Source organism: Hevea brasiliensis, chromosome 6 (assembly GCF_030052815.1).
Source record: "Hevea brasiliensis isolate MT/VB/25A 57/8 chromosome 6, ASM3005281v1, whole genome shotgun sequence".
NCBI lineage: Eukaryota > Viridiplantae > Streptophyta > Magnoliopsida > Malpighiales > Euphorbiaceae > Hevea > Hevea brasiliensis.
In genome coordinates, this window is record NC_079498.1 from 33,792,950 (window position 1) to 33,820,933 (window position 27,984).

The 27,984-nt window shown below is 34.7% G+C and overlaps 1 protein-coding gene across 2 annotated transcripts; it reads right to left on the reverse strand.

The window, feature by feature from the left end:
* Positions 1-1,794: 1,794 nt before the first annotated feature.
* Positions 1,795-26,748, reverse strand: LOC110659220 (protein ROLLING AND ERECT LEAF 2). 2 transcript variants are annotated; one of them, XM_021817079.2, is made up of 6 exons: positions 26,478-26,748; positions 24,171-25,336; positions 23,633-23,704; positions 6,055-6,269; positions 4,116-4,342; positions 1,795-2,851 (listed from the first exon to the last, which is right to left on the reverse strand). In XM_021817079.2, exons 2-6 carry the CDS (start codon positions 25,273-25,275, stop codon positions 2,179-2,181), a joined length of 2,292 nt encoding a protein of 763 aa, XP_021672771.2. In that variant the 5' UTR covers positions 25,276-25,336; positions 26,478-26,748; the 3' UTR covers positions 1,795-2,178. The 2 variants fall into 2 exon arrangements, with proteins under 2 accessions (XP_021672771.2, XP_021672772.2); XM_021817080.2 differs by lacking the exon at positions 26,478-26,748 and adding an exon at positions 26,101-26,241.
* Between the last annotated feature and the right edge of the window lie 1,236 nt (positions 26,749-27,984).

Sequence of the window (27,984 nt, forward strand, 5' to 3'; positions counted from 1 at the left end):
TTTTTTCAAAGTTTGCTGAATTAATTTTCTAACATTAACACCCAAATCTAGGAAGAGGAGAGTGTAAATCCATCTTCCCGACTGGGAAAGTGCATCCCCAACCCCTAAGGTCTGGGGAATGACCACTGATCAGACGAAACTAGGGTGATTGACGATGAGATAAATGGGTTTCTCGCACTTATAAGGGAGACGGAGCTCACACTTATTTGTCTAACTTCACGCACATTACTAACTAGGATAACAGGGGTTTAATAATGCCAAAAACTAAAAATTTAAGCGTGTGACGGGACCAAAGAAAATATAAGGGTACCGCTAGACTTTTATTAAAGATTAAGGGTAAATTTATATACTCAACCTAAAAAAGAATTAAATGTATCGAAGTTCAATAAAAAATTAAATAAAAATTATATGTTAATTAGATTATTTATATCTTCATAAATATTTTAACTTCATTAGTTTTAATACATAATGATATATGCTAAGGACAAATTGCAAAATTGATTGCGCAATTTAAATAAATCGTAAGCTTTTTAATACAAATTGTATATTTCATGAAAAAAATTATACAAGTACAATTAACCCGTTTGAGAGATTAAAAATATGCGTTGATAGCAAATGAGATTCTTTCAAATTAGTAGTAATATTTAATTAAATGTAAAATTAAAAATTGAGTCAATTAAATTTTAAAATTGTATTGATAAATTAAGTTAATTTAATATATATTTTTTCTTTTACTGTCTTGCCTATTCAAAGATTCAATAGAAATTTTAATAATTTATAATTTAATTCATGAAATTCATAAAAAGTTACAATTTAATCATATTATTTGCTCTTTATTTTTGCACTCTTTCATCCTTTATCTCCTCTTTCTTTATACTTTACCTTAAAAAACATAATAATAATAATAATAATAATAATAATAATAATAATAATAATAATAATAAATACCATCCTTTCATTTTTTTTTTTACTTCAAAATTACAAATCAAAACCAAATATTTAACAATTCCAACATTACATGTATTTCTTTTTAACCATTATCTTTAGAAAATATTATTTTAAAAAATTAAAACAATATAAAGACTAATTTAATATTTAATAAAATATTAAACACCAAAATATTATTTTTCAGCAAAGCTAAAAATGGAGACTAAATTTATCAGTCTCAAAGTATAATCGACTCGAATTTTATCTTTTCTGTTTAATTATACAAATTGACCATTATTCCTAATACTATGCTTGGGAAGAGATTTTAGAGGTAATTTAAACTAATAAACTTTATTGGAAAGATAAGGTTTTTTAAACTAATAAACTTGATTGAAAAGAGTTCTTTTTTTTTTTTTTTTTTTAATGAAGATGAGGTTTACCTCACTTTTTCAATCCATAAATTAGGACTCTGAATAAAGAGAGGAGGAAAGCATAATAATGAGAAGAATAAATGCCTCTGCCCTTGCCCTCATCAGAGGCTAGATTAGAAATTCTGTGGCCTTAAATGGAGCTCATAGCTTCAAATCAAAGCCGAGCTCCACACTTTGAGAGGCAAAAGCACAAGAAACTCAAATAGAAGCTCAAAATCACCTTAGAAGGAATACTCCACAGCTAGAAAATCCCCTCTTAATATTTACAAACAAAAAGCAGAGATCCAAACAGGATAGGTACCTGAATTCATTTACTTGAAATCTAGTTCAAAACCGGAAGACAAAATGAAGTGTTGTTACTGGGATCAATTCCAGAATATAAACCCAAGCACATGATAAATGTATACAGGGAAATGTTAATATTAAAATGCAATGCTTAATCAAAATATTTAACTGGGGTGTAATTTGATCTGAGTTCTTATAGTTGCTGAGAAAAATTGGTGACGACTAAGGAAAACTATACAGGTCCTTTTACATTGAAAAATTACTCTATTTATCACCATCAGCAACCAGGCGATAACATTTTTTTAAACTACAAACTCACCCCTCCCTTTATACCCACTCTTACAAATTACTATCAGCTTCTTTATTTCATTTTTGTACCACAAATGGCTTCCACGTACTCTTTTATTACTTTCCTCATGTACAAATGACCACATCCAACTTAACTCTGTGCAAAGATCTTCATTTATCAGAATTTTGAACACTGCTGCACAAATGAAATTCTGAACCTTTCGCTGCAACCAAATTCTTTTTTCAATTAAACAACTTCTTGTTGGAATGGAGGTTGTGTGGGGGGATTCTTAGCATCCTGGATGGACTTATGGAGCTCTGCATACATTTTCACAGAACACTCTGCAAAGTTATTCAACTGACCAAGAAATCCCTCCAAGCTCAATCGGAAACGCTCAAAACCTGATATACAGTCTTCTGAAGCTTCATCTCTCAACAAATTAATTCCTAAATCGCTGCCATTTCCTAGGTTTGCACTCTTCCCTTGGTTTTTTTCTTGGCGGGGTAAAAGGTTAGCAGTTTCTCCTGCCAAACCCTTTATAGCCTCCACAACTGCCTTTGCGGGCAAGTCCTCAAGCTTCTCCAACCAGACTCCACAGGTGACATATATTGGAGGGCCACTTCTTCTCAAAGTTAATGAAGGGGATGGTTGTTTCCTTTTCTTCTTTGTAGGTTTTTGTGGAAGAAAGACACATTTGAAAAGCCAATCATTTATAGCCTGCAGATAGGACTTCTGAGCACCAATCCACTTTGTAAAACATGATGACAGAGAATCAAGTTCATTTTCTAGAAGGATGGTAATCTGCCGATGTGACTCTGACTGTATAGAGATTTTAGCGCTCCCATTGTTGTATGCTATTGATATAATGTGGAACTGAAGCTTGTGGCAATCAAACATCACCTGCCACATCCGGCTTAGCCTGCCATTGTCAACAGGGGTGAGAAGTTAAAAGTGCTCACCAGAAATGTTCAAATTGTAAATGCTCCTTACTTCTTATTCATTCTACAGAAGAATGATTATCACAAAAGTTGGTTAAGATCTCAGCATACAGTTAGCAGTAGGCCAAAGCATGGAAACCATGTAATTGATGACATGAAAATTGGATACACTTAGCTGGAAACAACAGGCTGGAGAAATCCCATCACACAAATGATGCACTGGATACATACACATATGACACTGCAAATCCAATTAGTATAACCACTAGCATTGAACAGCAGAGTCAGAAATTAGAATAATACGCTGACTAAAACTTGAGATAATTTTTCTTTTGTAAGAGAACAGATTCCACCGATCTCTCAGAACTTGAGGGCTATACATATCACAGCTAGAAACCAACTTTTTTGTCATATGTGATTTTTTATGGAGGCTACCATATCCTAATGAGACTGACAAGATACAGTGTTCTATCACAAGTAAATACAACTACAACTCACATTCACACATGAAGGGATGGGAAAACCATTTGCTGCCAACAGCAGCTAGCTTCAAGACTGAGAATCAAAAAGGCTCAACCTGAATGAAAAATCCTTGCCCAAAATCTGAGGACCTATCCAAATTAACAGTTTGCTTGTGGCAAAACCACATGGCATATGGTAAAGGGATGTTAATCCAGGCTTACTAGTTACAATATAACAAGTCTTCAAACAAAGCGATGGCCCCATGGAATCCAACTCCACCAAAATAACTACTCCACTATCATAGATAACACAACTTTTAATATGAAAGAAACCTGTCATAAATAAGCCTTAATTTTTTTCCTAAATGAGAAATTAATTCAGTTAACCATAATTTTGAAAAAATGAATCATGATTTAGTTAGTGACATTCACAGAGTTTTGGGATAATCCAATTCTACCATACTGATACCTATTTCATTCTCATTTAACTAAATGGTTATTTTTTGGGTGATAAACTGGTGGACAGGTGAACCAATCACACTACCTGATATTTTCATACTTAGGCCAGACATCCAAATAAATCATTTTATCTATAGCAGTTATAATATATTGTTGCTTTCATCAACATATGGAGTTGAACTTAAAAAGTCTCTTAACACTACTGTCTACTGAGTACTGACTTGCATGAAGAGCATCCGAGCATCCAGGATTTGAGGCTGAAAATTGTCATGAGCAAATCAAAGTGGCAGCTTGAATTAAAGAAACATGACAAGGAAGCACATACCCATCAATTAATTCCTCAAGTTGTGGCTGAAGTTCTTTGTCCCGCAATTCCTCAATCGTCTTAGATATGGAATCGATTCTGTGAATTGCAACTCTAATTCTTGAGTGTAGATCCTTAACAACAGCACGAGTTTTATCAATTTTTTTGTTGTTGTTTTCTCCTTTAGATTCCAGTTGCCTAAGGATTGTGCGCTTGGCATCATACTCTCTTCTGACCATCCAACTAGCCTGAAAGAGAAGATATGTAAATATATTTGCAATTGAAGGAAATACATACGTTATACAGAATTCAACTTTCAAGAAATTTTGAGTGTCATCATGAATTTGGGATTTTTTTTTAATTCAAAATTTGAAATGAGTTACGTTGGTTAGTCATTAAAGCCAACCACATTACTAAATGTTATATGCTGCTAGATATGCTACGTGGTAATGCCATTTAGTGCATCTCAATTGACATACTATCTCAAGATCCCAATAAATTAAACATTGAATACATAATTAAGCTACCAGTTGCATTATAGCATCAATTAAATAAATTATAAAATTTATTATAAACTATTAAAGGTCCAACATATTATATACATATATAAGCAATACGAAAATTAAGAGTAATTGCAGTTGTTGAGTTAATTAAAAAAAAAAACGATGTTATATCATTCAAGATCAAGTTTACATTTTTTTTTTTAATCTGGATGTTAGCTATTTTCATTCAAGGATAGATTGTCCGCATGACCAAAACATCCATTCTCACCCCAAAATTTTGTTCTCTCTCCCAAATCTGGTAATGCAATCTCAACCATCACCACATATTGATTATCTTCTTAAACTCTGCTGCACCATTACATTACCATGCAAAACCAATCAAAACCTGCTACTGAACTAGGCCAGAATCAATTTGAATCACTTTCTCCAGCACAGGTCCATCCTCCTTAAACCCATTTAAGAATCAAGGACAAACAATAAGAACTACCAGAAATTATCATCAAGACAAGCAAACCCATCATGTATTTGTAAGGAGGCAGCAATATTATGGGTGATTCAAAAGTTAGAGATGTTTCCCTTCAGGCGGCCAGCCAATGCTTCTTCTACATTGCTCTCTTTTCTGATACTTTTTAAAAAAGTAGTCAATTTTTTATAGATATTTTAGTAATTTTATCACCAAATATAATTACCATTTTATTAGTTGATAACAGGCATTTAAGTCGAGGTGAGTGCCACTTAAATTCTCCTTTTATATATAGTATTAGATATCAACAGTACAGCATAATGGGCAAATTTAATAATTATATTTCTTCGACATTTTGATATTGTGCAAACAGTTTATTGAACATGAACAGATGGCATCATAGCATTTCTTACTTGAAAATATAAGCTTTAAACCCAATCCTATTGAGTATAACTATATGGTTTTTTTTTTTCTTAATTCTACTGGGTTTCAGGGTATATCTGCAGCTTTGTCTAGGATTGGTGAATTCTTTTTCACTTCTTCAGCCAAGTTATCTTACGTCTACCTCCTTTTCTAGTCTTAATAAATATTGATTGTTACTAATTTTCAATTTTGAGTTATGCCATGTCAAAATAACCAACAAGCAATGCATCACACAACCCCTGGAAGGAAAAACTAACCTATGAAGCAATATATTAATCACAGCTGCTAAATAAATAGAAAAGGAACATAGACAATTTGACCACAGTTTGACCAGTGAAATAGCTAATAATCTAATAGGGATAGGAAGCAAGGAAAATGCAAATAGTTAATGTTCTTATTGAATAATAAAAAGATGCAAGCACTATAAAACTAAAAGGTCATGCCTAACCATTTCCACCAGATTTATTGATTTCTCCTATCAAATGAATTAGGCAAACAAGTAAATAACTCTGCATATCAATTGAAAAACATGTTTAATAACAGTCCTGTAACTATCAAGAAACCCAAATACCTTTACTTCATCATAAAGTTTCTTCTCCCAAGCATATAACCTATCCAATGTCGAAGCATGACTGCCTGAGATCATGCAAGAATTTTCAAAAATATTACCATTGAGATCTTCAGTGTCATCCCCTGCATGTGGTCCAAGAGGATTCCTGGATGAATATGATCGCGACGATGTTGTCCTATGCCAAGTTAAGTATTTCACAGAATTTTGAGCAGGCTCTGAGAAAACATAAAAAAGAATTAGCGGAGTTGTTCTGGCAAAGAAATGAAGCATAGTAAGTGCAAAGAAGGTAACAAAATGACCATTAAGAGTATGCTAGTTAAACAAGTAGAGAAACTCAGCTTCTCAAATATTCATGACTATCATGTTCTTATTGCTGTCATGGTATGATACTTGTAATGTACATATCCCTAAGTATAAACATCATAAATAGGAAATTTCACTGAACAATTTAATCAATCAATATGCATAAAGCTCTTCTTAAAGCATGTTTAGCATTGTTGTTGCTAATAGCAACTTTTAGACAAAACGTTAGAAGGAATTCTCTTTGGTAATGGACTATAGATTTTTATTTCATATGCCAAAAGCTAATTTTGAGAAAAATTTTCATATTTGAAACTTTTGCAGATAGCCATTCATTCTCTAAAACGAAGAATTATCATGCACGTTTGATAGCTATATGCAATAGCACTACCAAACATACCCTGAAAGTTGGAAAGCAAGTGCTTCAAACACTCTGAACTGCAGCCCCTGACGCGGGGCTCGAAGTCCCAAACAGCAAAGAACACACTCTGGTGTGTTCCAGCAGTCCAGAACACACCCAGGGTTTGTTCCACAAGGCACAACAGAGGCAGAAATTCGTGTTTCCCTCTGGCAGCTTGTGAGGATGTGTTTTTCAGTCCAAACACATTTCCAAGTGTATTTTTAACAGTCCTAAGCAATCCTAACATGATCCTACTTGTTTTAGGAAAGTTTTTTCTTGTTTTGGGAGAGTTTTAGCTTGTCAAAATTCAATTACTTTATTTTCCTATTTCAATTTAGAATTTTATTTTTGATTTCCTATTTCATCTAGGATTTATTTAATTTTCCTTTTTAAGTAGGAATTAAATTTCTTCCTCTTTTAATTATGATTTCCTGTTGTAATTTAGTTTATCTCAACTTCCAAGTTAGTAGAGTTATTTTCCTATTAGGTTTAGGAGTCCTATATCCATATAAATATCCCTATATTCTAGGTAATTTCAGTTCAGGTTTCTATTAATAAAAATTGCAGAACTTTCTGTCAATTTTCACTCTGTGTGAGTGTGCTTTCTTTATGAGCTTCACACTGCGTTAGGGGGATATCAATAAGGGTGTGTGGTTCCAATTCGTTTTTTTTTTTTTGCAAGAACTAGAACCGAACTTCGGTTCTTTCATTTTCTTGGAACCAAACCAGAAACGAATTTCGGTTCGGTTCCAATTCAGTTCTGAGTATTTTTTATTAAGTTCTGATTCTAGTTTCAGTTCCAATTTCGATTCTGATTTCAATTCAGCTCTCGGTTCCTACACTGAAAATTATAATATCATTGTGTTCCTTTTAAAAGAATAAAAATAATTATAAATTTTTAACATTAAAATACCAATAATAATAATAGTGCTAACATTTAAATAACAATACTAATATCAACATAAAATATCAACAAAGAAGCATAAAAATAAATACTTATTCAAGAAAAATACTAAAATCAAACTAAGAACTCTCATATAAAGAAAATAAGTTAGCACCAAAATAATAAGTCATGTAATATTCTCATCTCAAATATAAAATACCAAATCAACAAGTATAACATAAAGTCAAGCTTTATTATCATATTTTCCACTTTAAAAAACTCTAATCATCTTCCAAGTTCCAAACCTTCCTCCGATATGATGGCACATTTATTTTCACACAATTAATTTCATTACATGACAAAGAAAGTTGAAAGAAAAAGTATTACTAAAATACCAATAAAAATAATAATACTAACATTTAAATAACAATACTAATATAAAAAAATATATTATATATATGATATTAAGTATATTATATTATTTTTACTTATTTCTAAACTATATAGTATTTAATTATAAGATACATATATAATTAAGGATAAGAAAGTATATTATATGACTAAAACGTATTTAGTCATATAATTAATGATTATAAGGTGATTAAATACATTGATAATTAAACAGAATAAAAGTTAATATTAGGCTATATATATGTGTACTTATATAAGAATAAATTATGATATATATATATATATATATATATATATATATAAGAGTGTGTGTGTGTGTGTGTAATCGATTCTTCGATTCGGTTCCGGTTAGATTCTTGATGAAGAATCAAAACCAAACCAAAACAATAAAGTAAGTTCGGTTCAGTAAGATTTGGTTCCTATAGTAACAATTCTTTTTCGGTTCCGGTTTAGTTTGATGCAAATCTTCGGCTCAATTTGAGACCCCTAAAACTGTGCACACCCCTAGCTATCGGAACCAGGAAATCACCACAATCGAGATGACTTACCTTGATGGAGGTGGCGGTTACGGTGATTCTCGTGATGATGATCAGGGAACTAGAGCCCTTAACCATAGAGACAAAACATTGCAACGGCGGGAGCAATGTTTGGAGCAACAGATGTATTTCAGATTCGAGCATATCTAGAGACACTTCAAAGAAATTACATATTGTCTTGGTGCTTAAACAATAAAACAAACAAGAATTGGATTGACAAAAGAAAGCCAGTACATGGGCAATATATCTATGATGAAGATTTGGAAAAGGAAGATAAATATCAGCCAATTAGGCTAATAGGCATTAGCAGCATAATAAAGATAGGAAAAGAAGCACAAATTAATCAATTAGAACTATTTCTAATTTCTATGAAAATCTCAATATACAAGAATTCTTATATTGGATCGTGAATGTGGATAGATTCTTCAACTATATGGACATAGCACCTGAAAAAACGAGTCAAATTGATAACTCGTCGATTAAAGGGTGGTTCTTCTGCATGGTAGGAGCGATTGCAATCTAGGAGAGAGAAGGAAACAGACCAATCCTACATGATTTATAATGAAGTATTTGTTGAAACAAGAATTTTTGCCTCTAGATTGTGAGCAACTTTGCCAACAAGTCCAACCAAAGCCAATAGTTCTTGAAATACGAAAAAGTGAAGAACAAAGGGAGCTTCGGGATTCAACAATGCAGCTTGAATTCGAGGAGCCGAAGTTTGAATAATCTAAATTAGAAACTATAATTGAACTGCCTTTCGCTATGGTTAAAGATGAAGAGCTTCAAAATGTGTTCTAAGCATTGCGGTTAAACCCGGACCATACTAGTCAGTCAGACCGGTTTAACCGAGAACTAGACTCTGATTTGGTTAGTTTAACTATTACACTCACATTTTATGAAAACTGGTATGAACCGGATACATGGTTTTAAATAATGACCGTTATTATAGTTTTGAAAGTGCTCATTACGCGATACACTGTTATTTACAAGTAAGTTTTCAGTTATAGGTGTAACAGCCATTACAACTGTTATGTAATGGTAACACCCGTTATTTACTGTTAGATAACGGTCGTAATATCCGTTACACCAATTTTGAACTCTGTATGCATATACTTCTCTGGCATTACTATATATATTTCTTGTTCTCTCATTTTCACCCAACTTGCTCTTTTCTTCTTCTACAAAATCTCTTCCTTATTGTTTGCTAACCTATGATCATCAATTCCACTCTATTCTACAAAACTACTTCTTGCAAAAAGGTGTGTTATTTGCTGTTTTTTTTTTTATTTCTTTTCATTATCTATCTCCTCTCTTTTTTCTTTTTTTTTTTCACTTTTTTTGCATATTTGTTAAGAAAAATTTATTGTTGATGTTAAATTTGTTGTTAAGTTTATAGTTAGACAGGTTAGTTTATCCAATCTATAGGTTTATTTGATGTATTTGTATTATTATATAATTGTGTATCTTAGTTTTATTTATATCTACCAATATATAGTCATTTTATAAACTTGGCAAATTTTCAAAAAAATTTGTGTAGCATCAAACCTTTACCGTTACGTTGCGACTGTTATAGGCTTGTTTCCGTTATCCGCGACCGTGACTTGAAACCATAACTAGATGAGTAAACGATGAATCAATAACCCAGCTAGGACTAGAACGAGTATTCTAGTTCCTTCAAAAAAAAAAAATTGAAATGATGGCTACAAGTCTCGAACCTGAGACCATCTTTAGATATTTAATAGCCATGAACCACATCAATTATATCTTTGTTGTTGACTCAACTCATATGTATACACACACACACACACACACACACACACACACAAAATTATTGTTTTATTAACTTAAACTATATTATATTAATGAAAAATAATTTATAACTATTAATGTATGGCAAGAAAAATAATTTATAACTATTAATGTATGGCAAGAAAAATAAAAAATTCTCAACTTTACCCATTACAACATAATAATTAATGATGCAAATAACTTATTTTACTAATATGTTAATTTAAATTATTAAATTATTTTCTATTTTATCAACCTTTTACAATAAAAGTATATAAAATTTTCTCTTATCAACATTTATTTTTCATTAATATGAATAATTTTATTATCATAAAAATTTTAATCTTCAGTATTTCTTTATTATAAATAATTAAATATTATAATTTACAATTTTATTATTTTTAAAAGAAAATTTATATATTTTTATTTTAATAATTATTCATAAAAAATATATAAAATTATTAATTATAATAAAACATTATTATTAATTTTATAATATTTATTTAATGATATACTAGATAAATCTTGATTCGACCTCAGTTGAATTTTTAAACCTTTGACCCTCAGCCTTTACTGGTTTTGACTAGGCCGGATTTCAAAACATTGGTCCTAGGGAATGAAGAATATCTCGCCATGGAGACTTCGATGGAAGTTGAAGGAAAACAATCCATGTAGACAATGTTGGACATCGGGAAAAATCAAGTCAAAGGGATGATAGATATTGAAAATCTGCCCAAACTCTTTAGCCTCTATTGTTTTCGTTAATTTTATTTGTTCAGTTGTTTTTCTAGAGACAAAGGCAAGGGTGAAGTTCAATTCATTCTTGTTCAAATCTCCATTGCTTACCTCATCAAAGAAGGCAATGTGCTTTGCTTCCCCTATGAAGATTTTTATTCTCTTTCCATTCAAAATATGAGGAAGAGTTTATTCCAAGTAGGGGGGAATGATCCGGGAGTTATCTTGTTTCACTGCAACCCAAGAAAGAGTTTTTCCCAAGCGAGGAGTATGACGCGGGGCTTGGAGTTCCAAACAGCAAAGAGCACACCTCTGATGTGTTCCAGCAGTCCAAAACACAACCAGTGTGTGTTCCACAGGGCACAACAGAGGCAGACGTTCGTGTTTCCCTCCATGGCAGATTGTGAAGATGTGTTTTTCAGTCCAAACATGTTTCCAAGTGTATTTTTCAGCAGACCTAAGCAATCCTAACACGATCCTACTTGTCTTGGGAGAGTTTTAGCTTGTTAAAATTAGCTTATTTTATTTTCCTATTTCAATTAGGATTTTATTTTTATTTCCTATTTCATCTAGGATTTATTTAATTTTCCTATTTTAAGTAAGATTTAGATTTCTTTCCTATTTTATTTAGGATTTCCTATTGTAATTTAGTTTATCTAAACTTCTTAGTTTGTAGATTTGTTTTCCTATTAGGTTTAGGAGTTCAAAATCCCTATGAATATCCCTAAATTCTATGTAATTTCAGTTCAGGTTTCTCTTGATAAAAATTGCAGCAGAGAATTTTCTCTCAATTTTCACTCTGTGTGAGTGTTTGTTCTTTGTGAGCTTCAAGCTGCATCAGCCCCTCCCATGCAATGAATATAATATACTCTTCACAACTATGTGACTTGATTCAACTGGACTTTCTCAACAAAGCCCTTAAGGAATAAACATCAATACAAATTACAAAAGTATATCAAACAAACAACTTTCATGGAACCACTCCTCTAGTAAGAATAATTACACAAACTACTCTTGAAATGTGTTTTCTAGAGAATATAAATCCATCCATACATTATTGTTGTAGCAAAACAGCAAGTTTGCTATAGCTAAAATTACAAAACATGCATGAGTAGTGTGCTCTTACTGAGAAAATGAGCTATTCTTTTGAAAAAACAAAAAAAAAGGGGAAGATTTTATTGAATACGGCAAAGAAAAGTACAAATAAAAAGTTCAACATCTGAAGAAAGACAAGTAGGAAAACTTCAAACAATAAAGTGGATGGCATTATTCACTGATATTTCATTGCTATGACTACCAACATTTGTGTTCAAGTGGTGCTATTTCCCATGTAAATGGGTATATTTGGAGTTCAACCTTGTGTGCACTATGATGTGTACTGTCATGAGACATTTTATTCACAGTTCAGAACCACCAGCAAAACCAGAATAACCAAAATCAGTATTGAACCAAACCAAACCAAACCAGCCAGTCCAATTCCGGGCCTGTTATGGAAAGTCAATCACTATGTTATGGAAAGTCAATCACTATATTATTTCTCTGTATATTTTGTATTCTGTATTCCTATTTAGGATTTCTTATTTAGGATTTCTTCCTAATTAGTAGAACACAATTATAGGAATCAATTGTATATATATACCCATGTACAGATTAATTGAAATCAATGAGAATCATCTCTTTCTACATGGTATCAGAGCAGGTCATCAATCTAGGGTGACTATTTGTTCTCACTACCCAGCTCAGGAGAGACCTTGGCCGCCGACCGGCCGTTTCAACCCCGATCAACATCGCCGGCGTCGTCTCAACCCCCTCATTCCACCACTGTGTGCTGTTGCCTGATCCAGTATAACCATTAAAGGACTTCTGAGGTTTGGCTCTCAGATCCTATTTTGGTATTTGCTTGATTTGTGATTTTGGGTTATTTTGCTGCTATAAGCACTTTGGATTAGCGTTTCGGTTAGTTTTCTTTGTCTCAACAAATGGCAGACAATAAGAATGTTATTTCTGATGTGATTCCGGTGATGACTAAGATCACGGAACACAAACTTAATGGTTCGAATTACCTGGAGTGGAGTAAGACTGTTAGGGTCTATTTGCGTAGCATTGATAAGGATGATCACCTTACTAAAGATCCACCAACTGATGATACAAGACAAACTTAGCTAAGGGAGGATGCTCGGTTGTTTTTGCAGCTTCGGAACTCGATTCATAGTGAGGTAATTAGTTTAATTAATCACTGTGAATTTGTTAAGGAATTGATGGATTACTTAGATTTTCTGTATTCTGGTAAAGGGAATATCTCCCGTATTTATGATGTTTGTAAGGCATTCTACCGTGCTGAGAAAGAGGATAAGTCTCTCACGGCTTATTTTATGGATTTTAAACGGGTATATGAGGAACTTAATGTATTGTTGCCTTTTAGTCCTGATGTGAAAGTTCAACAGGCCCAACGGGAGCAACTGGCTGTTATGAGTTTTCTTGCAGGCCTTCCTTCAGAGTATGAGACTGCTAAATCTCAGATCCTCTCCAGTTCTGAGATTTCCTCTTTGCATGAAACGTTCACACGGGTCCTTCGTACAGAGAGTACTCAATCTTCACAGCCTGCCAGTAGTGCTCTTATTAGCCGTAATCCAAATGGACAACAGGGTAATAGAAGAGGAAGTAGAGGAGGAATTACAGGCAACAGAAGTAATCAGCGTAATGGAGAGGCTAGTTCTAATCAGGACTCAAGAGGAGTCATTTGTTATTATTGCCATGAGCCTGGCCATACAAAATATAATTGTCCGCAACTTCAGAGAAAAAATCAGCGATCACAGATGGCAAATATGGCAGCAGAGAATTCTACAGTATCTTCCTCTGAGAAAACTATTTTGGTATCTGCAGAGGATTTTGCACAATTTTCTCAGTATCAGGCATCTCTAAAGCCTACCAGTTCCCCTGTCACTGCGATCACTAAGTCAGGTAAATCCACTACATGCCTTGTGTCTTCTTCATCCAAATGGATTATTGATTCTGGTGCGACAGATCACATGACAGGTAATTCTAGTCTTCTATCTGCTTTTCAGTCTAATCTCACTTCCTCTACTGTTACTTTAGCTGATGGTTCTACTTCTTGTGTCATGGGTTCTGAATCAGAACCCGACTTCACACAATTTCTTTGTCTTCGGTTTTGTGTCTACCAAAATTCTCTTTTAATCTACTTTCTGTTAGAAAACTTACTCGTACCTTAAATTGTTCTGTTTCCTTTTTTCCTGTAGAAAGAGATGATTCTCATTTATTTCAATTAATCTGTACATGGGTATATATATACAATTGATTCCTATAATTGTGTTCTACTAATTAGGAAGAAATCCTAAATAAGAAATCCTAAATAGGAATACAGAATACAGAATATACAGAGAAATAATATAGTGATTGACTTTCCATAACACTCCCCCTCAAGTTGGAGCATAGATGTTAATCATGCCCAACTTGTTACAAATGTAGTCAATCCTAGCTCCATTTAGAGCTTTTGTGAAAATATCTCCTAACTGCTCTCCAGTTTTGATGTGTCCTGTTGAGATGATCTGTTGTTGAATCTTTTCACGAATAAAATGACAATCAATCTCAATATGTTTGGTCCGCTCATGAAACACCGGATTAGAAGCAATATGAAGAGCAGCTTGATTATCACACCACAATTTCGCAGGCAAGGAGGTCTTAAAACCTGTCTCATCTAGTAATTGAAGTATCCACATTACCTCACATACTGATTGTGCCATGGCTCAGATTCGGATTCAGCACTAGATCGAGAAAATACACTCTGCTTCTTGATTCTCCAAGACACTAAATTTCCTCCAATAAAAACTCAATATCCAAAGAGTTGACCTTCCACAACCTTAGATCCAACCAGATCTGAAAAACATTCAATATTCAAATGCCCATGATTACCATATAGCAAACCTCTTCCTGGAGCGCCCTTCAGATAACATAAGATATGTTCCAAGGCTTCCCAATGAGCAGCAGTTGGGGAAGACATAAACTGACTTACCACACTAACGGAATAAGCAATGTCAGGACGAGTAACTGTAAGGTAGTTTAATTTTCCTACCAATCTCCTGTATCTCTCTGGATCTTCAAACAACTCACTATCCCCTGCTAACAATTGTAAAGTTGGAGTCATTGGTGCGCTACAAGGCTTAGCACCTAATTTTCCTGTCTGTCAATAGATCGAGGACATATTTTCTTTGAGACAAGAAAATACCCTTCTTACTTCTTATAACTTCGATACCCAAGAAATACTTTAACAATCCCAAGTCTTTGGTCTAAAACTGAGTTTGGAGGAAGGTTTTAAGAGATGAAATACCTGCAGAGTCACTCCCAGTGATGACAATGTCATCCACATAGACTACCAAGAGAATTAGACCAGCCTCAGATTGCCTATAAAATACTGAGTGATCACACTTACTCTTTTGCATACCAAATTCCTGTACTGCTTCACTGAATCTCCCAAACCATGCCCTAGGACTTTGTTTCACGCCATAAAGAGACTTCCGAAGCCTACAAACTTTACCCAACTCCCCCTGAGCAACAAACCCAGGTGGTTGCTCCATATACACCTCCTCCTGAAGATCACCATGAAGGAAAGCATTCTTGATATCCAATTGATGCAGGGGCCAATCATATGTAGCTGCTAAAGAGATAAATAAGCGAATAGAAGTAAGTTTAGCTACAGGAGAAAAAGTATCAGAGTAATCAACCCCATATGTCTGAGCATATCCTTTTGCTACAAGGCGTGCTTTTAACCTAGCCACAGAACCATCGTGATTTACCTTTCAGAATACCCATTTGCAACCAATAGCTTTCTTACCAAGGGCAAAGGCAATAGTTCCCATGTACCATTAGCATCTAAAGCCTCCATTTCCTCTTTCATAGCATCACACCGGCCCAGATGAGACAAAGGCCTCACCAACAGTATTAGGGATAGGAACAGAGTCTAAAGAAGTAACAAAACATCGAGAACAAGAAGACAATTGATTATAAGAAACAAAAGAAGAGATAGGATAAGTACATGAACGTTTGCCTTTACGAAGAGCAATGGGTAAGTCTAGATCAGAATCATGATCAGTATGAGGTACAGGATCTCCCAACGAAGTAGCTGGTGGAGGATCTGAGTCAGGAATCTCCAATCTCCTGGAATAAACATGAACAACAAGAGGTCGAGTCGGTCTAGAGACGTAGGAACAGTCAGGAGAGGACTAGACATTGGTTGGACAAGATATATTAAGAGATCATCCTCCTCCCCGACTCTCATTCACGGATGATGGAGGAAAAATGGAGTGGACTCAAAAATGTGACATCTGTAAACTAGATAACGATTAAGAGTAGGAGAGAAACAACGGTACCCTTTTTGGAGCCGGGAGTACCCAAGGAAGACACATTTGAGAGATTTTGGATCCAATTTAGTAACCTGTGGACGAACATCACGCACAAAACATGTACAACCAAAAATACGGGGTTCAATAGGGAACAAAGATTTTGTAGGAAACAAAGCAGTATAAGGAATATCCCCATTAAGGACAGAAGACGGCATACGATTGATCAAAAAACATGCCGTAGAAACTGCATCCGCCCAAAAGTATTTAGGTACTTTCATATGAAAAAGAAGAGCACGAGTTACCTCAAGAAGATGCCGATTTTTTCTTTCGGCCACACCATTTTGGGATGGGGTATCCACACAGGAAGACTGATGAAGAATGCCATTTTGTGTCATATAAGACTGAAATTGTGCTGAAAAGTATTCTTTGGCATTGTCACTTCTTAATATGCGCACAGAAATATTAAATTGAGTTTTGATTTCATTACAAAAGGCACAAAAGATAGAAAACAACTCAGAACGATTCTTCATTAAATATAACCAGGTAACACGAGAGTAATCATCAACAAAAGTAACAAAATAACGAAATCCAGTTTTAGAAGTAACAGAACAAGGACCCCAAACATCAGAATGAACTAACTCAAAAGGGGATGAAGCCCGTTTATTGACTCTAGACACAGAAGGCAAACGATGATGTTTTGCAAACTGACACGACTCACATTCTAGTACTGATAAAGATCAAATTGAGGACACGCCTTCTTCATGGTAGACAAAGAAGGATGACCCAATCTACAATGAGCTTCAAGAGGTGTTAAGATCTGGAGCAAACAAGCGACATGTACATGATTTTCCGAATGTAGAGACCACTGACTCGCGTCCTCTACCAATAATGCTTGTCGTAAGATCCTCAAACAAACACCGTCAGAAAAAGGAAACAGAACAATTTAAGGTACGAGTAAGTTTACTAACAGAAAGTAGATTAAAAGAGAATTTTGGTAGACACAAAATGTAAGACAAAGAAATTGGTGACGGGTTCGCAGCCGAACCCATGACACAAGAAGTAGAACCATCACTAAAGTAACAAAGTGTTGGAAGTGAGATTAGACCAAAGCGGATAGAAGACTAGAATTACCTATCATGTGATCCATCGCACTTTGAATCAATAACCCATTTGGATGAGGAAGACACAAGGCATGTAGTGGATTTACCCGACTCAAAGAATCGCAGCGATGTGGGAACCGTAGGCTTTAGAGATGCACGACATCGGGAAATTTGTGCAAAATCATCTGCAGATACCAAAATAATTTTCTCGAGGAAGATATCAGAGAATTCTCTCACGCCATATTTGCCATCTGTGATCGCCGATTTTTCTTCCGGTTGCGGACAATTATATTTTGTATGGCTGTGCTCATGGCAATAATAACAAATGACTCCTCTTGAGTCCCGATTAGAACTAGCCTCTCCATTACGCTGACATTGCTTCGTAATTCCTCCTCTACTTCCTCTTCTATTACCTGTTGTCCATTTGGATTACGGCTAATAAGAGCACTACCGGCAGTCGTGAAGATTGAGTACTCTGCACGAAGGACTCGTGAACGTTTCATGCAAAGAGGAAATCTCGTAATCGAGAGAATCGAGATTTAGCGCCTCATACTCAAGGAAGGCCTGCAAGAAAACTCATAATAGCCGCTGTTCTGCTGGGCTCATTGAACTTTCACATCGTGACTAAAAGGCAACAATACATTAAGTTCCTCATATACCCGCTTAAAATCCATAAAATAAGCCTTGAGAGACTTATCCTCTTCTCAAAGACGATAGAATGCCTTACAAACATCATAAATACGGAGATATTCCTTTACTGTAATACGTAAAATCTAAGTAATCCATCAATTCCTTAACAAATTCACAAAGGATTAATTAAACTAATTACCTCACTATGAATCGAGTTCAAGCCGCAAAAACAACCGAGCATCCTCCTTAGCCAAGTTTGTCGTGTATCATCGGGTGGATCTTTAGTAAGGTGATCATCCTTATCAATGCTACATAAATAGACCCTAACATCTTACTCCACTCCAAGTAATTCGAACCATTAAGTTTGTGTTCCGTGATCTTAGTCATCACCTAATCACATCGTAAATAACATTCTTATTGTCCGCCATTTGTTGAGACAAAGAAAACTAACCAAACGCTTAATCCAAAGTGCTTATAGCAGCAAAATAATCCAAAATCACAAATCAAGCAAATACTCAAATAGGATCCGAGAGCCAAACCTCGTAAGTCCTTTAATGGTGTAATCGATCGTGCAACAAAGACACAAGTGGTGGAATGAGGGGGTTGAGACGATGCCGGCGATGTTGATCGGGGTTGAAACGGCCGATCGGCCGCCAAGGTCTCTCCTGAGCTGGGTAGTGAGAACAAATAGTCACCCTAGATTGATGACCTGCTCTGATACCATGTAGAAAGAGATGATTCTCATTGATTTCAATTAATCTGTACATGGGTATATATATATACAATTGATTCCTATAATTGTGTTCTACTAATTAGAAAGAAATCCTAAATAAGAAATCCTAAATAGGAATACAGAATACAGAATATACAGAGAAATAATATAGTGATTGACTTTCCATAACATTTCCTGACCAGTGTTTGTTTCAGGATCTTACGACCAAGCAGATTATTGGTAGAGGACGCGAGTCAGGTGGTCTCTACATTCTGGAAAATCATGTACCGCGATCGCTTGTTTGCTCCAGTACCTTAACACCTCTTGAAGCTCATTGTAGATTGGGTCATCCTTCTTTGTCTACCATGAAGAAGCTGTGTCCTCAATTTCAGTCTTTATCAGTACTAGAATGTGAGTCGTGTCAGTTTGCAAAACATCATCGTTTGCCTTCTGTGTCTAGAGTCAATAAACGGGCTTTATCTCCTTTTGAGTTAGTTCATTCTGATGTTTGGGGTCCTTGTTCTGTTACATCTAAAACTGGATTTCGTTATTTTGTTACTTTTGTTGATGATTACTCTCGTGTTACCTGGTTATATTTAATGAAGAATCGTTCTGAGTTGTTTTCTATCTTTTGTGCCTTTTGTAATGAAATCAAAACTCAATTTAATATTTCTGTGCGCATATTAAGAAGTAACAATGCCAAAGAATACTTTTCAGCACAATTTCAGCCTTATATGACACAAAATAGCATTCTTCATCAGTCTTTCTGTGTAGATACCCCATCCCAAAATGGCGTGGCCGAAAGAAAAAATCGTCATCTTCTTGAGGTAACTCGTGCTCTTCTTTTTCAGATGAAAGTACCTAAACATTTTTGGACGGATGCAGTTTCTACGGCATGTTTTTTTATCAATCGTATGCCATCTTCTGTCCTTAATGGGGATATTCCTTATACTACTTTGTTTCCTACAAAATCTTTGTTCCCTATTGAACCCCGTATTTTTTGTTGTACCTGTTTTGTGCGTGATCTTCGTCCACAGGTTACTAAATTGAATCCAAAATCTCTCAAATGTGTCTTCCTTGGGTACTCCCGACTCCAAAAAGGGTATCGTTGTTTCTCTCCTACTCTTAATCGTTATCTTGTTTCTGCAGATGTCACATTTTTTGAGTCCACTCCATTTTTTCCTCCATCATCTGTGTATGAGAGTCAGGGGGAGAAGGATGATCTCTTAATATATACTGTCCAACCAATGTCTAGTACTCTCCCACAGCCTGTTCCTTCTGTCTCTAGACCTACTCAACCTCCCGTTGTTCATGTTTATTCCAGGAGATTGGAGATTCCTGACTCAGATCCTCCACCAGCTACTTCGTTGGGAGATCCTGTACCTCATACTGATCATGATTCTGATCTAGACTTACCCATTGCTCTTCGTAAAGGTAAACGTTCATATACTTACCCTATCTCTTCTTTTGTTTCTTATAATCAATTGTCTTCTTGTTCTCGTGTTTTGTTACTTCTTTAGACTCTGTTCCTATCCCTAATACTGTTGATGAGGCACTGTCTCATCCTGGCTGGTGTTATGCTATGAAAGAGGAAGTTGAGGCTTTAGATGCTAATGGTACATGGGAACTATTGCCTTTGCCCACTGGGAAGAAAGCTATTGGTTGCAAATGGGTATATACAGTAAAGGTAAATCCTGATGGTTCTGTGACTAGGTTAAAAGCACGCCTTGTAGCAAAAGGATATGCTCAGACATATGGGGTTAATTACTCTGATACTTTTTCTCCTGTAGCTAAACTTACTTCTATTCGCTTGTTTATCTCTTTAGCAGCTACATATGATTGGCCCCTGCATCAATTGGATATCAAGAATGCTTTCCTTCATGGTGATCTTCAGGAGGAGGTGTATATGGAGCAACCACCTGGGTTTGTTGCTCAGGGGGAGTTGGGTAAAGTTTGTAGGCTTCGGAAGTCTCTTTATGGCTTGAAAAAAAGTCCTAGGGCATGGTTTGGGAGATTCAGAAGCAAGACAGAATTTGGTATGCAAAAGAGTAAGTGTGATCACTCAGTAATTTATAGGCAATCTGAGACTGGTCTAATTCTCTTGGTAGTCTATGTGGATGATATTGTGATCACTGGGAGTGACTCTGCAGGTATTTCATCTCTTAAAACCTTCCTCCAAACTCAATTTCAGACCAAAGACTTGGGATTGTTAAAGTATTTCTTGGGTATCGAAGTTATGAGAAGTAAGAAGGGTATTTTCTTGTCTCAAAGAAAATATATCCTCAATCTATTGACAGAGACAGGAAAATTAGGTGCTAAGCCTTGTAGCGCACCAATGACTCCAACTTTACAATTGTTAGCAGGGGATAGTGAGTTGTTTGAAGATCCAAAGAGATACAGGAGATTGGTAGGAAAATTGAACTACCTTACAGTCACTCGTCCTGACATTGTTTATGCCGTTAGTGTGGTAAGTCAGTTTATGTCTTCCCCAACTGTTGAACATTGGGAAGCCTTGGAACAAATCTTGTGTTATCTGAATGGCGCTCCAGGAAGAGGTTTGCTATATGGTAATCATGGGCATTTGAATGTTGAATGTTTTTCAGATGCCGACTGGGCTGGATCTAAGGTTGACAGGAGGTCAACCACTGGATATTGCATTTTTATTGGAGGAAATTTGGTGTCTTGGAGAAGCAAGAAGCAGAGTGTAGTTTCTCGATCTAGTGCTGAATCCGAATACAGAGCCATGGCACAATCAGTATGTGAGGTAATGTAGATACTTCAATTACTAGATGAAACAGGTTTTAAGACCTCCATGCCTACGAAATTGTGGTGTGATAATCAAGCTGCTCTTCATATTGCTTCTAATCCGATGTTTCATGAGCGGACCAAACATATTGAGATTGATTGTCACTTTATTCGTGAAAAGATTCAACACCAGATCATCTCAACAGGACATATTAAAACTGGAGAGCAGTTAGGAAATATTTTCACAAAAGCTCTGAATGGAGCTAGGATTGACTACATTTGTAACAAGTTGAGCATGATTAACATTTATGCTCCAACTTGAGGGGGAGTGTTATGGAAAGTCAATCACTATGTTATGGAAAGTCAATCACTATATTATTTCTCTGTATATTTTGTATTCTGTATTCCTATTTAGGATTTCTTATTTAGGATTTCTTCCTAATTAGTAGAACACAATTATAGGAATCAATTGTATATATATACCCATGTACAGATTAATTGAAATCAATGAGAATCATCTCTTTCTACAGGGCCAAACCAGATTTTCATTTTTTTACAAAAAAAAAAATTTGAAAAAAAAAATCAACTGCTGGATTTGGTCAAAACTGGAACCGAACTGAAACCAAGGGAAACCCTAGAGAACCATCTCCGGCCCCCCTGAGCTTCTGATTCAAGCCCACAACTGGCCCAAAACCAGCCCTTGGCCACCCCTGGATAAAGGAATAGACATTTACAAAGGCTACCATTTTACCCTTTTTTAAGGTTTGGGGTGGAAGTGGGATAACAACTATGTTTAATTGGCCCATAAAAATAGTAAATTATGTTCTAGTCCTCAAGTGTTGCCTATAATTTATACAACAAGACAATGTTTTCTATAATTACAATCTCATCCAATCAAAAATAGAAATAGTGATAGTGATCAAAATACTTTTATTAGGTTATAAATTTAAGTATATATAGAGCACTAAATTATTGTTTAAAACAATAACCTACATAAATTAAAGAAAACAATGTTAGTTGTAAAACAACATCTAAGACTCTAATGCAATATCAGTTTGGGGAAGTAATTTGAGAGAAATTTTTGTAAAAATGGTGAAAATTTAAAGAAAAAGAAATTAAAAAAAATAACCAGTGTAATTTTTTATTAAAAATAATGTAATAACCCTTAAATACAATATTGCACATCATAAGGTTATTTTAGGCATATCACTAATTTTAGCATACAAAACATTATTAACTTAGACCTAGTTGTTATTATTTAACCAAAACATAGGAGGGGGTTGTAATTTTGAGAAAATGTTGTCCTAATTAGTAATTATGGGCAACCATCAAGGACTGAAATGTAACCCCCAAAAAAGAAAAGAACATAAGCATAAATTATCTTACAATATTGATCTCCAACTAACTCCATAATTCTATTTACAGATAATGTATCCAACCATAGCTTGGAAAAATTACTTGAATAAAATAGTAAAATTTACATAAATATTAGAAGAAATATTCTACCAATATCTCCTATATGCCTACTTTCATCATAATAAATAAATATGCAGGAGAACGCTTTGTTGCTCATGAGAGAATCAAATAGCACAACACTGAGACTCATTTCATACCGATTATGGATAAAACGACTAACAGTAGCAGGCCAGTTGCTTGTTCAAATGACATGGTGCAGAAGGAAATATATGATTTACATTCATTACAAACAATTTACATTGTTAAAAAAATTATTTCAATACTTCAGTCCAATAAATTGTGGACAGTTAGATGGCATTTACTTTTGGGATTGAAACTGTAAGGATAAGTTAGAGAAACATCAGTGAGTCATCCAAACAGTCAAAGTTCATGCCGATTGCATCTTAAAGATAGGCATTCTGAAAGCAACTCACTGCCCATATAAGTGTAACCCAGATATGAGGTATGATTGTTTTGTAACATGTAAGAGGGAAAAAAAGTATAGCATAGAAATAAGGATGCTTACCATCTTGAGCTTGACTAGGGTCTTCCCCACAAGAGAAACAAGCCTTGAGGAATGTTGATACCATTGATTCATCTGCCAGTGAAAATATACTAAGTAAATGCTACAACTTACTCATATTAGAACAAGGAACTTCAATATATAATTTTTCAATGGCAAGAGATGAAATAGAAATTTCTTTTTTGATTAAATGCAAGAAAGCCAATCTAGTCTTTCATATAATAATATGGTTCATAGGTCTTGCTAGAAATTTGGGGAGCCCAAAGTGCCGAGGCAGAATCTTTCTTAATTGACCTTATTAAAGAACACACTTATGGGTTTGAAACCACATCCAACCCAAAACTTCAAGGCAATGGGTCTATGAGACTTTCCCACTTATATATCTCCCACTCATCTCATCTTCTTCCAATGTGGGAATTCAACACTTGCACATTCCCAACTATAATAGGAAAAAGCATCAAATATTATTGTTCCAAGTATCAAACAAGCCCAATCTCATAAGCAGATATACTAATGGCAGAAGCTAAGAGATTAACCATACTTTCTTTTGCTGCAACTATTGGACGGAAATGCAACTTATTTGCTTCAAGCATCCTTGGAACTTCTTTCCCAGCATCAGAAGCTTTTATGAACAGATTTTCAACATCCTTTATGCTCGAAAAGAAGTCCTTGGGGAAAATCTTATTTTCAGTTCGATCTTCTCTTACATTTGTTTTCTTTGTTTCAGATGAAACAGCCAGGGCTGAGGATTGAGTTCTCAACGGTGACAAATCAGGAGAGTTACTTTTCTCCCCATTAAATAACTCAGTCTCGGAAGCTGCACTAACAGTAGAAGGCATTGCAGGTGACGCACTAGGCGCAACATGATCTTGTACCCTATTAAGATTTTCAAAACTTCGAACCAAAGTATCTGCAGGAGGGTCATCAAAGTCATATTCTGAATCTTCAGATTCTTCACTTGCATGATATGAATGTTTCTCTTGTTCATCTTCCAACTCAGGAATTCCCTCCTCTTCCCTAAGCCGTCTTAAATCATCAACATTCTCCAACCCTGGCTTCTCTTCTTTCACTTCTTGAAAAGAAAACTGATGGTCATCTGGATGAAAAAGTCCAAAGTAATCCCATGGCGGAGTTCCTGGTGGGACTGAAGAAGCTTCAAATGGTGATGTTTCAGGTTTTTCAGCGGAAAGAGGTGTAATATTCTGTGGGGTACTAGATGAGGTTACTGTCCCTGTAACAGCTACAGGAGGTTTCTCTTCAACTTTTTTGGAAGAAAACCCTCTAAATTTCATGTGATTTGCCTGAAACCGACTGGAGCTGGGAGGAGACGGTGATGGAGAAAGGTTTGCATCCACAGGGTGTGATAAAGGTGGAGAAGAGATTGAGAAATGTGAAAGGGACTTCTCTACTAAAGCAAAAGGCTCTGGCGTTGCATTAGTGGAAGTGTACAATGAAGATTCAGTTGGAGCTTCAGATTCAATAAACTTCCTTAGAGCAGTTCCAGTATTTTTCAGTGACTGGATATATGTAACATGAGCTGCAGCAAGTGAGCACCTGCCATCAAGTGCCTGCCTTACAAATTTCTTTCTTTCACGACAAAGCTGCAAAGCCTTATCTTCTTCTATTTTAGAACTTGTGACCCCCATTTTAGCTACTCTGGATGTATCGATATCCCACTAATTCAACAATTAAGGAATGGGATTCTTCCTGAAAATTAACCAGTTTCAGATAAAAAAATCAAAGAAACTTCTAAAAATCCATATAGAAATAGACATATATAGATCCTACCAAGTTACAATTCTTCCCTAGCATACCTAATTTAGGAGGTAAATAACCAACCAAAATAACAGATATGAAAAAGTAGCAATGTTACAGTAACTAATTAGTCTTATGTTCAAACTGATGAAGTAAGACAGCACACCCAGCTTGTCATAATTGTGAGATGTGAGATTTAAGCATTGGATTCAAAGAGCATGCTTCGTTTGAAGATCCATAAACCTAGAATTCTGCTTGCGTTAAAGAAATCACACAACAAATCTCTAGACATCTTTAGTCTTTAACTTTAACCAAAAGGCCATGGAAATAAATAACTCAAAAGTTGCTCAATTCGAAACATAAGCATAAAAAGAAGAAAACAAAAAAGAAAAGAAGGGAATCTCTATGAATATTCATGCGCCTAAGCTTCAAGCGAAAAACCACTAGAACTGTATTGCAAAATAGCCATCAAAACACAAAATCTCCAGATAATAAGTTTCTATTATATCATAACCTATAAGCCCCCTGGCCACAACCGCCAAATCCACCTAACCCCCACCCTTTTCCACTTCTATAAAAAAAATTAAAAAAAAAAGAGTTCATTTGCATGTTATATAGCCGTCCATGTTAATTAAAATCAGAATAAACTAAAAAATTTAAAATAAAATAAAGAAACGATCAAGAGGAGGAAGGAGAGATGAAATGAGGTATAGTACTTCAAGATTGAAGAAAACCCAGTAAAGTGAAGAAAAATTGCATAGAAACGGATTAAAAAGAAGGCGTAGAATTCAGTAGAACAAATCAAAACCTATGGAAAATAAAAATTAAAAAAATAAAAAATAAATAAAAAAGCAAAACAATAAGACGAAATAAGACCCAGAAAGAGACAACAAGCAAAACATCTAAAGCAAAAAGTCACAAAACCGACCAAACAAAAAATCTCAAACCCACTAACTAAATCAATAAAAGAAGTTCACCAACTATCAAAAATCACACTCATCAATTATCCCGTGAACGAATTAACGATTAAAAAAAGACACAATTCAATAGAAACCAATTGAAGTGGAAAAAAGAAAGTGGAGCTTTGGGTCACCTGAGAAATTGCTAGTGAAGAATCAAAGGTGAATATGAGTAGAGAAACCGCGTGGAATTCAGGGACGACTCATATCAACAGAATCATTCCCCCTTTTTTTCTAGTAGTTTAGAGAGAGAGAGAGAGAAGGAGAGTTAGAGATAGAAAGAGGGAGCTCTAAATAGAGGGAGAGATGAGTGAGGGAAGTGATTTAGAGAAGAGAATCGGATGGAGGCGATGGGAGAGGAGAGGGACAGAGGGCTGTGGGCTGCTTGCTTCCATGCAAAAGGCAATTTGGAAACACATACACAAACAATAACCGTAGACTCTGGACCCCACCACACCTCCACTTCTCACTTCATTAAGAAGGCTCTAGGTCGCGTTACGCCCACGCTCCATCTCACCAAGAATCCATTTTTTTTTTTTTAATTCTCATAGAAAAAAACTTTGTATTACATTAAATTAATTTTTTAATAATGAATTAAAATTAAGTAACTAGAGTGAAACACTCAAACGCTGCTGCAAAAATTGCCTTACTATTTCAAGAGAGTATTTCATGAGTGCCACGATGCTCTCCGATGAGTTTTCTTTATCCAGCGTCTTCTTGCTCTTCCATTAATGTATTCAAGAATCACTAACATTGTCTCCTTATCAAATCATCAACTTTGATAATTCAAAGCACTTAAAAGATAATCTTTTTTAAGCAGCAGAGTCATGAACTTTTAGATCATCATATCAATTCATTCAAAACCTTAAAGTGATTGATTTATAACTATTTTTACTTACTCAACACATTAACATAGATAAGTGAAAAAAAAAAAGAGGAATGAAAATAAATAAGAAAAAATAACTTTAAAAATATATTTTCTCTTATTTGAATAAGAAAAAAAAAAGAAAGGGAAAATAAATAAGTCTTTTTTTTAAGTTATTTTCTCACTAAATTAAAAAGAAAAAAGAAATCAAATGTAAAAAATTAGACTTATATCTAAAAAATTATATATTCACCTTTTATTTTTAATGTCAATTTTTATTTTTATTTTTTTTTACTCAGTACAAAGAGGGAAAATAAAAAATAAAAAAAATATATTTTTCTTCTTTTATTTTTTTTTCTCTCACAAAATTTATCCAAACATAAAGTTCAAACTAAAAATTAAATAATATTATTAAAAATAGAGAAAATGATAAAGAATAACTTTTCACAATTTTTCTCTGTACTTTTTTTTAACAATTTCCTATGGGGAATGAATTAATTCTACCATGCTGTTAATTTTAGCTGTTAACAGCAGAAAGTGACATTAGTTTTCCATCTTCATTCATCGAATCTTTTTTTTTTTTTTTTTTGTATAAGCAATGGAAATGGAACATATATAAAGCTGATCAACAGCGATAACAAGGAAAATATATTTGAAATGAACCAAAGGCAAATGGCTAGTGCAGCAGGTCATGGTTTCTTAACCTTTCAAGAATCAGCATGACAATGAAGGCTCTCATTATCTGCAATTACGGACGATTCACCAACTGTGCAAGC

Coding starts and splice junctions, on each gene's coding strand:
- LOC110659220 (XM_021817079.2), bottom strand. CDS start 25,275: ATGGGGGTCACAAGTTCTAAAATAGAAGAAGATAAGGCTTTGCAGCTT. Junction 4,343..6,054: donor AACTTTATGATGAAGTAAAG/GTATTTGGGTTT, acceptor CTTCTCTTTCAG/GCTAGTTGGATGGTCAGAAG. Junction 2,852..4,115: donor CTTGAGGAATTAATTGATGG/GTATGTGCTTCC, acceptor TGACAATGGCAG/GCTAAGCCGGATGTGGCAGG.